This window comes from Rattus norvegicus, chromosome 17 (assembly GCF_021556685.1).
Source record: "Rattus norvegicus strain SHRSP/BbbUtx chromosome 17, alternate assembly SHRSP_T2T, whole genome shotgun sequence".
In the NCBI taxonomy this organism is placed as follows: Eukaryota; Metazoa; Chordata; class Mammalia; order Rodentia; family Muridae; genus Rattus; species Rattus norvegicus.
Window position 1 is genome coordinate 17563111 of NC_141550.1, and position 13597 is coordinate 17576707.

The 13597-nt window shown below is 46.7% G+C and overlaps 1 protein-coding gene across 3 annotated transcripts in view; it reads right to left on the minus strand.

Moving 5' to 3' along the window:
• Kdm1b (lysine demethylase 1B) overlaps window positions 1-13597 on the minus strand; it is a 39927-nt gene that overhangs the window by 17209 nt on the left and 9121 nt on the right. For 2 of the 3 annotated variants that reach the window (NM_001107343.1, XM_087590483.1), the window contains 6 exon segments: window positions 1749-1823; window positions 2150-2326; window positions 2603-2787; window positions 5668-5890; window positions 7786-7824; window positions 12515-12631. In NM_001107343.1, coding sequence (NP_001100813.1) covers window positions 1749-1823; window positions 2150-2326; window positions 2603-2787; window positions 5668-5890; window positions 7786-7824; window positions 12515-12631 — 816 coding nt within the window. 3 annotated transcript variants of the gene reach the window in all.

Genomic DNA, 13597 nt, shown 5'->3' on the forward strand with positions numbered 1-13597 from the left:
CTCTAACCTTTTAAATGGGAATAGATGATCTCTCCTAGGCTAGCTTGCTCATGTGAGAGTGTAACAAATCCTCTGGGCATTCTCCTCCAGACATGACTAGGGAGGTACAGCTTGTGGCTCCACCCCTCCACCTCCTTCTGAATTTAACACTGAGCCACTTGTTTTTCCATGGGCTGAACATTAAAGGGGGTCTCCCCAGACTTTGAATAGTAATAGCCTTCCCTGTAATATAATCTTTAAGTTTCCCAAGTAAAAAGCAACGAGAGACATTGACCCTAACATCTAATGCTGAAATAACACACTTTGTGTAGTTCACAGAAGGGATTCCCTACCACAAACACTTCCACTAACCCAACGGACTTTCCTGCTTTGCCAGGAGTATAATGTGATCCACAACTAGAGTCCTCTATCTACCCAGAAGAAAAAAATCTTTTAGGCATAGCTATTGAACACTTCTAACAACCTGAAACATGACTTTGAATCCTTACTGCCAAGAAGGTACTGTTTGAATTCTTTAGGCCAGACAGGGAAAAGTAAAAGGACTGAGCCTTGAGTTATACTTAACCTGCCTCTGCCAGCATTCCGGTGGCAGAGGTAGGAGGATCTCCGAGTTTGAGGCCAGCCTGGTCTATAAAGGGACAGCCAAGGATTCAGAGAGATACCCTAACTTAAACAAAAACAAAACACCAAAACAAACAAAAAAAATCAAAACTATACTTAACTTTGCCTTCAATGAAAAGCAAAGTCCTTACAAAGTTTTAAACAGAAGAAATGGGTCCAACTTAGCAAATCAGGGAAAGCTAGGGGGAAAGTTCCTGATTTGATACACATTAGATACCAAATTCTGAGACAGCGTCTCACACTCTCTATATGGGCCTTGTCTGGCCTAAAACCAAGCTGGCCTCCAACTCAAACTCGGCCTGCCTCTGTCCCTAACGCTGGGATTACAGATGTGCACACCACACCCAACCGCACCACCCCTCCCTACCTGCACAGTCTCTACCTTGGCTAGCTGTGAGTCAGGCATGTTCCAGCGATTGGCATGTCCTTCTGTCTTTCTTAGAAGCTGATACCTCACACACCTACAGTGCTAAGGAAGCCAGGATTCTAGCTCAGCCATGAGACACTTCGATCGATCCTGCTTTCAAAAGCTGTGGCTTCTGTTTTGTGGAGTAAGAGGCCAAGGATGACTGGTTGGCCTAGGGAAATCTGAGGGCAGAGCGCTCCCCTAGCACTAACAGAAGCCCAGGGTTCCGATCCTCAGTACTAGGAGTTTAAGAAAGAAAAGAAAACTACCTAGTGGTTTCAAAAACTTCCCTAAGAGACAGTGAATCTCTGTGCTTTCATTAGTTGCTGTAAACTATCCCATCCCCTCCACTGGTTAACGATAACCTGCCAAGAACGTTTGTGGATTCAGGTTAGACTATCAGAGTCCCTTCCTACAGGAAGTCTACTGCCCAAAGCTCTACCTGTCCTGACTCAATGCCAACGTCAGAGCTTCTCTAAAACCTACTGTAAAAAGATGTGCACTGCTGAGTGTCACAAGTCTTTTATTTGTCAGCACTTAGGTAGGCACGTGACTTCAGCGAGTGCTTGGCTAGCCTGGGCTATGTACTGAGACACTGTTTCAAAAGAAAGCAGTGTGTGTGTGTTATTCTTCACCAAATTTAGGAACTAAGTCTTAGAAAATTTGGAACAAGGAGCAGTGAACCACCTGTCCCCGCGCCCCCACATCCCCAGGTTCTCACCTTCATCCCAAAGTTATGTAGTTGCCTAGCAGCTGCTAAGCCTGCTGGACCAGCCCCAACAACCAGAACAGATTTCTTCAAAAAGAAACAAAATACCAGTTAGAACAGTGGTGAGGACAGGATGCCACGGTTGCTCTGGAAGGTTCTAACTGCCAAGCACTGTTACTCTAGCTGTATTTCTCTGGGGTCACCGGGATTTGCTTTCCCACAGTACGTGATGGTACCCTTCTGAAGTAACCTCATTTTTCTTTCAGCCTGAAGAAACTGCTCCTCTGAGAGAAAGTCTTCACAAGTCTTGCTTACGTCTAATGGTTTACGTGGTTTCTGGTACCATCAGAGCAACACACTAGTCTCTCATCACAGCCAAAGCGGAGGTACTCACTACACAGACCGTGGCTTACATTATGGTAGTGTTTAGGAAGAAGATGCTGGCCGGCTCCCACGGTGAGAACTCCCGTGTTGATGAGGCCTTTCCTTGTCATGAAATAAAGAATCCTCTCCACTTCCTGAACACATCGGATGCGTACAAGGCCCCGGACGATGACATGGGGAATACACTTCTGTGGGGTGAGAGCTTCCTGTGTTGTAAACAAAACCAAAACCAACAGCAACAAAGTAAGTAACCCAATTAAAAACAACAACAACAAAGAAACCAAAACAGAAAACTGGGGCTAAAAGCTTATTTTTACATTTTGTTGTTAACACAGGATCTCACTGTGTAGCTCTGGCTGGCCTCTGGCCTCTGCCTGAGGAGTGCTGGGATTAAAGGTGTGGTCGTCGTAGCTGACTGGTTGGTTGGCTAGCTAGTCACGGGCGCCCTCTCTCTCTGCTGCTGGTGGCTCGTCCTTACTTACTTTGCAGTTTGTATACCACAGAGCGAGGATGAGGTTTCTCAAAGCCAGGTACATGGTGGGGTCCCGAGAGTACTCTGGGAACTCATAGAGCTCATCCAGTTCCATCACATCTGGCCGCACACACAGGGCCTTGCCGCACTCGTTGGGCTGGTAGAACGGCTGGAAATACCGGTTCATGCCTAGAACTGACAGGAGACCCACAGGAAATGAGCATGTAGTGGGTACACATGCACATGCACGCACACACACACGCACACACACGCACACACACGCACGCACACACACGACATATGGGGGGGTTGCTGTTAAGATGGCTCAATGAATAAAGACTCTCGCCACCAAGCCTGATGAATCTAGGACCATATGGAAGGAGAGAACCAACTTTTCTAAAATTGTCCTCTGACCTCCCATATCTGCTGTGGTACACACATACAGACACATAAATGTAATTTTAAGAATTAAAGAGAAAAAAAATCACCCTTTGGCACTTTCTTACAAAGTCAAACAGTCCCAAAGCCCTAGGTCCCATGTGTGCTACCCTCCGGACTCATCTATCAGTGACGTCATAGACTCTAGTGCTACCCTCCGGACTCATCTATCAGTGACATCCTAGACACTAGTGCTACACTCCACACTCACCTATCAGTGACATCCTAGACACTAGTGCTACCCTCCACACTCACCTATCAGTGACATCCTAGACTCTAGTGCTACCCTCCGGACTCACCTATCAGTGACATCCTAGACACAGTGCTACCCTCCACACTCACCTATCAGTGACATCCTAGACTCTAGTGCTACCCTCCGGACTCACCTATCAGTGACATCCTAGACACTAGTGCTACCCTCCGGACTCACCTATCAGTGACATCCTAGACACTAGTGCTACCCTCCGGACTCACCTATCAGTGACATCCTAGACTCTAGTGCTACCCTCCGGACTCACCTATCAGTGACATCCTAGACACAGTGCTACCCTCCGGACTCACCTATCAGTGACATCCTAGACACTAGTGCTACCCTCCGGACTCACCTATCAGTGACATCCTAGACACTAGTGCTACCCTCCGGACTCACCTATCAGTGACATCCTAGACACTAGTGCTACCCTCCGGACTCACCTATCAGTGACATCCTAGACACTAGTGCTACCCTCCGGACTCACCTATCAGTGACATCCTAGACACTAGTGCTACCCTCCGGACTCACCTATCAGTGACATCCTAGACTCTAGTGCTACCCTCCGGACTCACCTATTAGTGACATCCTAGACACAGTGCTACCCTCCGGACTCACCTATCAGTGACATCCTAGACACTAGTGCTACCCTCCGGACTCATCTATCAGTGACATCCTAGACACTAGTGCTACCCTCTGGACTCATCTATCAGTGACATCTTAGACACTAGTGCTACCCTCCGGACTCACCTATCAGTGACATCATAGACTCTAGTGCTACCCTCCGGACTCATCTATCAGTGACATCCTAGACACTAGTGCTACCCTCTGGACTCATCTATCAGTGACATCCTAGACACAGTGCTACCCTCCGGACTCACCTATCAGTGACATCCTAGACACTAGTGCTACCCTCCGGACTCATCTATCAGTGACATCCTAGACACTAGTGCTACCCTCCGGACTCATCTATCAGTGACATCCTAGACACTAGTGCTACCCTCCGGACTCATCTATCAGTGACATCCTAGACATAGTGCTACCCTCCGGACTCACCTATCAGTGACATCATAGACTCTAGTTTTCTCAAAGTTGGACAAATGCTATAAAGGTGTTGTCTTCAAACCTGCTTCTTAAATTAAAAAAAATTTTTTTATAGTATTGTAAATGTTTTTCCATATATTAGATACAATGGCTTTATATTTATAGTTGGCTTTATATTAGACAATTATATATACATATATGTTTTATTTTTATATTAAAATATAATGGCTTTATATTAAATTCAGTGGCTTTGTGTCTTACTATTCAAATGTTCCCCTCTCGTGGGCATTTAGATCACACCTATTACAAGCCCAACTGTAAGCAATACTAAAGCAAGTTTCTTTGCACAAACAGTTTTGAACTGACTGGCTTTAGCATAGCATTTTAAAAATGTTTGCTAGTTCAAAAGTCCAGTTGTAAGGTCTTTACACACTGCCTTCACAAATGTACACTCCTTCAGCACTGAGTGCCCAGCTCAGTTCACATTTAAAACACTTCCACACTAGCACTAGTCCCCCACAACTCTACTGTTAAGGACCATCCAGTATTATCAGCTAAATCCTTAATATTGGGCCTTGATAGAAAAACCTAGTTTCACCCTCAAAAATGTGACTTGTTCTTGTACAGATGGAAGGTAAGGTTTAGGATTCCTTTGAAACCAGGAACATACTCTGCCCTGACATGGAATTCTGAATCTTTTAGAGTAGATCTCCACTGGCGTCATTACAGACAGGATGATGAAGAATGAAAATGATGAGCACACAGCCCAAACTTCCTTCTAGAAAGGCAGTCTGTGAAAGCAGGGAGAGGCGCGGCTGTCCGAGTTTGAAACAAACACTCATTAAATCCTAATTCACAGGCGGGCTTTCCCAGACAACTGTGCACTGTCTACTAAAGGTGCAACAGACCTGCAGGGCTATCCTCCCTCAGCATCCTCGGAGAACTGGTGCTAGGACTCCCTACCCACACGGGTCTTTCCACCACACATCCCCAAGTCCCTTAAATGGTGCAGTGTTTGCACAGGTCCAACGCTAGACAATTCAGCACCCAACACGAGGTAGATACTATGGAGACAGCTGCTAGTGATCAGATATCTGCTCTTCTGACCACCACGGTCACACACAGTAAACCCTGCAATATGGAAATGAACATAGGTGGGAAGAAGTCCCACTAACTTTCCATCCAGGTGGGCTGTCTGACACAGAGCAGGCGGGTTCGAAGGCCAATGCAACAGGGTGGGCTTCCTACCACGTCACATATTCTAAGAGTCTTCTGCACTGTGCTTACCCTTCAACCTCCAAGGGGCAAGGGACGGAAGGAAAAGGGTACAGAGCATCTCTCACCGAGCGAAGCGGGGGCTGCCTTGGAGGGCTCCATCTCCCCTGGGCTGGCACTGCCGGTGGCAGTGGCTGTGACGGCGGCACGATGTGTACTGGTACAGGAGGGGCTCATGCCCACGCAGTCCGGGTAGTAGGCAGAGAGCAGCGGGGCTGCCACACTGTCCTTCAGCAATGGAGGCTGGATGAGCATGGAGTACCACCAGTGGTTGGAGACTTCCAGCACTCTCTGTGGCGGGTCGGTGGGGGGAAGAGGGGAAAAGTACACCCTGAGGGTCCTTACTCCTCTTCGTCCACAGCTCTCCTCCCCCCCCCCCCATCCACACTCAACAATTCCCAGTGTCATACAAAGAATCAAATGAGAACGGTGAGGATACCCAGGGACAAGCTTTCTGAGGTAAAATTCTTCCCCACGTGCAGAAAGCCTCCCGCCTGAGCCTGAAAACCCCAGCTGACACCAGGTAAACAAGCTAAGCTTCCCCAGTAACCCAGGTCTTCCTCCACCCACCGCCTTCTGTGAGTTACATTTCGAATTGGAGACCTAGAAAGATTTAAGGGAAGTTTCAAATGAGGAATTGTTCAAGATCAGGTCAAGGTCAGTGGGCGACCGTCTTGACTGCTAACTGACCCAGGCCACTGTGAATGACGCCTCCCCTAGGCTAACCCCTGACCTGTGGAAGGTGTGTAGAAAATTATCTAGAAAACAAAGGCAGAAAGCAAGCAAGCACACATGTCCTCTTCGGTCCTGACTACAGTTCAAACGTTAACTAGCTGCTGGGTTCTTGCTTTGATTCCCCTCAGTGAGGTACTCTGAGCCTGGGACCGTAAACCAAGTAAATTTTCCCCACACTTTTTTGTCTGGATACTTTATCACAGCAGCAGAAATAAAACCAGAACATTTGCTCAGCTCCAAGCGATTCGGCTATTGGCATCCATAGTTTGGCATCTTAAAAATAACAAGTCCATTCTATTTCCTGGGTCATGCGGCTCAGAAGGAAGCTGAGCAAACCCGGACTGAGCTAGGAGCCTCTAGCTCTCTCTGCTGGAAGAATACCTGAAGGGGGATGCCCCAAACTGGTCTCCACATGCTCTAAGCGAAACAAACAGCAGCCAGTAAGCCCTCGCTAGTTGCCAGTTGTAGAGCCCGTCTAGAACTAACTGTGTGAAGAGCCTCCCCGGCTGGGGAGACAGCACAGTGGCACAGTGCTCAGCGTGCCCAGGGCCAGGGCTCCTTCCCAGTCGTATGAAAGCAAAGCGAACTCAAGCCCTTTACCTCGTCAGTACAGCTTCTGACAAGCCAAGGATCTTCCGAGTATAAAATGGCCTTCATCAGAGCTGATGCAGAAGGTACTCTAACTGCACTTAAGTTACCTTTCCTTCTTTGTAGGAATGCATCCTGTTTATCCAGAATCTACCTGGTCCATCTGGGAACGAAACTTAGTAAAAACAGAACCATGTCTTCCAAGAGGAGAATGGATTCAAAGTGGATCTAATACATCTCCCTTCTCCCTTCATCTGAAAACCTGCCATGGTCCTTGAACTCGAGGCACTGAAAACAACTCAAAGTACCAGTTCTGATTCACTGAAAATTAGATGGACTTGGGAATTTAGGGACCTCAGAATATCCAAAATCAGTTTAAACCAGATCTGGTTACATGGCAAGTGGAGTCAGAAATAGTTGGATTGTGCCAGGGTGCAGCCAGCCGGACCCACTTCTGTATCTGAGCAGGGACAGAGCAGAGTGGAACTCTCTCCTGGTGCTGGGTCCAAGCCCAGTCAGTCAAACCATGGCTACCCTGCTCTTTGTCTGGTAAGGACTCAGTGGAGAAAAGGTCATAGTCATCACCAATAAACAAGTGTATGAAGTCTGATCCCCGCAGCAAGGTAGGAGCAGTGTCTTCCTTCTTGTGCCCTTTAGTGTATAGCAATGTGACCTCACATTCCCTTAACCGTGAGGGGTAATGCATCCACAGCGGCACCACCATCACCATCTGTGGGCATTTGCACAACGCAGTCAGCATGTTGGAGTCAGAAGGCTTTGATGTACATCCCAACAGATGTTAGTCATTAGCGAACTTGTCCTTAAAGGCCCAGTTAACTCAGATCCAGAACACAAGTACTCACTAGATCCTCGGGGAAAGAACAATGATCAGGGGTGTCAGGCTGCAAAAGAAAACCAAGTCTCGATTAAGTGTTTTCATAACATACAGTCTCAGGTGTCCATTTGCTTTCAATATGATACCCACCCCACCCCCGATTCTTTTAACCTATTTAACTGGCAAGAAAAAAACTCCGGGACATGTGACCAGAACAAGAGTGTGGGAAGATTGGTACTTTCATTAAGATGTTCCCCCATGAAGACAAAGGGCTGTACAAGGGGCAGAGAGGGCTGTGACAAGCATGTTTGGAAGACAGAGGCCCGGCGTTATCTGTCTGAACTAAAGCTGTGTCTCAGACAGACATACCCAGTAGCATACTTCCTGGAGTCCCTTCTGGCACCAAGCAATGGATTACAAGAAAGCTCAGGGGTTGGGGATTTAGCTCAGTGGTAGAGCGCTTGCCTACCAAGCGCAAGGCCCTGGGTTCGGTCCCCAGCTCCGAAAAATAGAAAAGGAAAAAAAAAAAAAAAAGAAAACAAGAAAGCTCAAGGGCTGGGGATACAACTCATGATGGCGTCTGCCCACTGTGCAAGGGGCCTTGGGTTCAATCCCTAGCACTGCACCAAAGAGGGCTCAAAAAGAGGAAACAATGTTCAAGCCAAGGACAGTGGCATGCGCCTGGAATCTCTGTACCTCGGTGGGTGAGGGGGAAGGATGGAAAAGTACACACACAGTGAGTTCAAAGCTATCCTGGATGATTCAGACTCCTAAGGCAGCTCGAGCTACACAGTAAAACCCAGTCTCAGAGGAAAGAAAGAACGTATATATTTCTGAAGCTCAAAGGAGTTTTGTTTGTGACAGAGCAAAGCTAAATGCAAGCCAACAGAATAGGTCACTCAACATGTACCGTGACAAACAATGCCATGTTACCCGGCAGTGAAAGAACACATCACAACATGCCACAGCACAGGTGGAACTTACCAGCAGTTCTGAAATAGCACGCTACATGATTCCATTTATGGGAGGGCCAAAAAATAGCAAAGCCAAACCCATAATACTGTAAGCTAGAAAAGCAAGCAGGCAATTTGCCCTAGGGAGCAAAGCTGGAGGCTGTGACTGACAGGGTTCACCAGGGCATCTGCCAAGGATTCTATTTCTATATTGGGAGCCGGAAAACCAGGGACTTGTGAAAATTCATTGGCCTGGGCATTTTGATTTGTGCAATTTCTGGTTCAATACAAAGACACGGCCTGCATGTGGGAGAACACACGCCTGGCAGCTCTGATCCAGAGAAGAGTTCCCAGAGTAACCCTGTCTTACACGAGTGTGTTAATAAGAGACTTGAGCACGCTGGGGGACAACACTCCGGGGAACACCACAGAAACAGCTGCAATCTAGAAACGAGCTTCCGCTCTCCTGGCCCCGGGGAAGCGGTGCCGTGCAGCGGACTGGCACTTCAGATACTATTCGGCAAGGAGGAGCCAGCGCTGTTGACTGAAAAACAGCCTCAGTGTTGACTGAAAAACATCAGAGGAAGTAGAGCAAGCTGGCGCCATCAACAGGCTGCTCTCCCTGACTGAAGCACATCCTAGATGCCTTCCCAGGCCCTGCTCCCACAAGTGCAGCCACTCGGTTTGAAGGGGCCTTGCCCACAGATTTTCCTAGGCCCTCGTTCTTCCTCCTTTTCTACCATTCGGAGACCTTCTACCTGGAAGGTGAAGCTAAGAATCAATCGCGGTTTTCAAAACCACTAAGTCAATTTTAAGTGTTCTCATAAATGCACGTGTGTACAGACACGCACGTATAGTAAGGCAACTTAACCTAACTAGCCATTCCATTATGTTACATACATATTCTAGTATCTACTTGTCAATTAAAATTAACCAGCCTGGGCTACACAGTGAAACCCTGCAGGTGCCAAGGGTTCCCACAATCCGAGGAGTGGGACGGCAGATCAACCCGAGCTCAAAGCCAGCCTATCTCAAAACTGCTGTCATTCTTCCTTGTACAAGACTTGCTAGGAAAATGGAAAGGCTAAATAGAGGCTTGGAAAAATACTACAATCGCACGCATATCTAGACGATGTAAAGAATCCCTACAAATCAGGAAAACCTGACTCAATATCTAAAACTACTGAACTAACACAAGCACAGCAGAGAAACAGCAGAAGAGACAGACCACCGCTAGATGTGAGAACACAGGCGACTGAGAAGTGTGAATTCCGAGCAAGCTAGGCCTGCTGTCTGTGCTGTATCATGGCTATGCAGAGCACTGAGGCAGGAGGACCACAACCTGATGGTCTGTCTGGAGTACAAAGTGAGTTCAAGGTCAATCTAGACAACCTAAGGAGACTCCACCTCAAAAAGAACAAAGAGGAGGACAGATGTGACAGTTGTGGTTCAGTGCTCATGAGGCCCTAGGTTCAGTGTCCAATACTGCCAGAAATTCAGTCCAACAAGAAGCCCCATTGACCTACACAAGGCTGATGGTTGGTTGGTTGATTTGTTTTAATGTCTTTAATACAGTGAAAAAGACTGAGCGCTGAAAGAGAGCCCACGACTGATCGCAGTCGTATGAAGTTTAAGAGTCAGGAAAGCTAACCAGTGGGGACAGAATCAGAACAGCTGACTCTGAGGATGGGGAGGAGGTAACCAAAGCACGCAGGACAAAGCAATACGGTGGCTTAGACTGGTATTCCGGCTGAGCACTGTAGAAGCCGTGTTCCACGCACAGAATTACAGTATATAAACAGCTTTCAGAAATGAAAACAGTACAGTTCTCTTAAGAATGGCACCAATACGCTTAGAGGTTGGGGCTGAGCTCCACAGTACAGTGAGTCCCTGGACTGCAAAGCTATAGGTTCAATTCCCAGCACCAGTGTTGGTGCAGTTCTCGTACAACTGCACAGTTCTCAAAGCATCACTGAGTCTCAAGACATTTTTTATAGACATAGGCTAATGTATTCATATAGCCCAGGCTGGTCTCTAACTTGCTATGTAGGGAAAACTGGCCTTGGAAGTCCTAATCCTCCTGCCTCTACCTCCCAAGTGCTGGGATTTCAGATATCAACCATGAAGCCCAACTGAGCCACTTTTTTTTCAACTGAAAGAAGCAGTTTGCAGACTCTTAGAAAAGCTTTAACATGAACCTACCCTATCAAATCTGTTTAAAGTTGTATTGGTGAGATGAATGAACCACTAAGACTCTGCTCCCCACCCCACCAAAAGCTAGCATTCATACCGAGGGCTCCGTGCATGCTGGGTGTACTGGTTGGTTCTGTGTGTCAACTTGACACAAGCTGGAGTCATCACAGAGAAAGGAGCCTCCCTTGAGGAAATGCCTCCATGAGACCCAGCTGTAAGGCATTTTCTCAACTAGTGATTAAGAGGGGGAGGACCCAGCCCATTGTGGGTGGTGCCATCCCTGGGCTGGTCGTCTTGGGTTCTATAGGAGAGCAAGCACCAATTCTCCAACCCTGAGAGTTTACTTCTGAAGACAGGGAGGAAAAAGATGACTCAGGAGGATTTTCTTTATTTAGGTGAGTGTATATTTATAAATAAATATATCTGTTCTTAAGTCCTAAGGTTACAGTCATGTAACACTTATATACAATATACTTACGTAAAATTTAAAACCAGACTTTGTAAACACTTATATCCTTGGTCATTTCACCTTGCAAAAGAATGCTAGGCAAATGCTCTACCGTGGAACTCTACCCAGCATTGTTTTCATCCACTAAGTGTGGCCACTTTGATTTTCACACACAGACTGGAGGGAGGGGGTATTTTTTCCTTTTTAGAAGATCAAACCCAGGGCCACTCGAGTGCTAAGCAAATGTTGTCATTGAGCTGTATCTCCAGCGTAATAATATATGCATGTTGAGCCCTATGTTGTTTTTAAAAAAAAAAATCTGACCATACCTCACCCTTACTGTTTAGAATGGATGCGTTTAAAGCAACAGAGCCTTTGCTGGCAACACCTTTGCGTCTAATGATACCACAGACCTCTGAAAGCACTGAAAATGGTGTATTTTACAATCTGCCATTGCCCCTCACTCAGAAAAAAAGACTATTTTGATTCTAGGAGCTTATATCTGATATTCTTTAATAGTCAATGCCTGCGACATTTGGTAGTGCATTTAACACACTTTCAAACACGAACTGCCTGATCTCAGGACAGGTACATGGTATCAGTTACGGCTAATTCCTAACTGCCTGCCAATCAGAGCCATTCATCCTGTCCCTTCTTGCTGCATAGTTCTGCTTTGTCTGGTGCTGTGACACACAGGGTACCACCGAGTGATGAAGCAGTCTCTTTCTTTGTCCTCGTGCAGTCTGGCATAGTTGTACGATTCTGTTCTAGCCAATGACACAAGCAGAACTGTAACAGGCAAGCTGTCACCCAGTGACAAAGGGACAGACTCAACCACTACTCCCTCTTCCTTTGCACTCTCCTCTCCTCTAGATTCAGACATGGTGGCTGGTCGGTCACACGGCATCCACCTTGTCACTTGAGGGTAGAAGCTAATGATGGACTGGACAAGAGACTGTTCTTGGATAACTAAAGCAGCCCCAGACAGCCCATTACCAATCTGCCTAGAGTAAAAGAAGCCCTTATTCAGTTAACCCGCTGTTGTTGGACTTCTGTTTACATAACACACCACCCTACACATTACACACAAATTGACAAAGACATGCTACCATTACAAACAGAGTGACACAAGGTAACTCAAAGGGCCACCGCAGAAGCCATACCTTGGTAATAGTATTTGGCTTCATGCCGCAGCGGTACGTCCTCGCCATGTGTGGAGTAAGCTGGATCTCCTTGGTAAGCTGCCTCCACTTTCTACACTCGGGTTTTGTGCACTGAACCTACATGAGAAACAAAGGCAAGACCAATATAAACTGCCTTACCCTGAGCTTTCACATCTCCACTCCACCTGTCTCCACATGATCTGACCCATGCCAAGGCTACTTAGGAATTGACCCCAGGGTGCTGTGCATGGTAGAAATTGTTCTAGCATTCAGTTCCATCTCTACCTCCCTTGGCTAACCTTCTAACAATTCTAGTGTTTCTCTTCTCTCTCCCTTGCCTTCATTGTACCCATTCTGATGCCATCCGGGTAATTTCTGATTCAATGCTAGCTCAGGCAAGAGGATAAAGAAAGAAAGTTTGAAAACTGTTGTCAGAAACATTACCCAGCTCAAGCCAGAGGTAAAAATGAGTTAACTGTAGATACTATTACTCAGGGTGTCCGGACATGACATGCAAATTGTGGTGCCTAGGTCACCAAAAGGACAGGAACAGTGATAACATTCAAATCAAGTCTGGTAATGAACTTCTCCAAACTGTACCCGTGCTAATTTCCTCAGTCTGACAAACACCACAGTATGTGCCTAGGGGCACATGGCTTTTTATAGCTATCCCTGCAAGCTCCTTACTTTATTCCAAAACAGAAAATTTACATATCTGCATCCAGACAAATGAAGTCAGATCGGGCTTCGTACATAACCCCGAAATTAAAACAAGAAACCTAAAACTGTGATAATCTTCTATGAAAGTCACCCTTTACTACTTAGCAAGCTTCAGACCAGTCTGCTCTACATGAGACCCATCTCAAAAGAGACAAAAATACCGGGATGTGGTGGCACACACCCACCCTTGATCCCAGCACTGGGGAGGCAGAGAAAAGCAAGCGGACCTCTTGAGTTCCAGACCAGCCAAGGCTACTTAGTGAGACTTCTGTGTTATCCAACAAAAAGCCAAAACCGAAAAAGAATCTGTGATGGTGTAGAGAAACCTGACCCTCCCACACTTCAGTGAAAAAATGGTGAAAT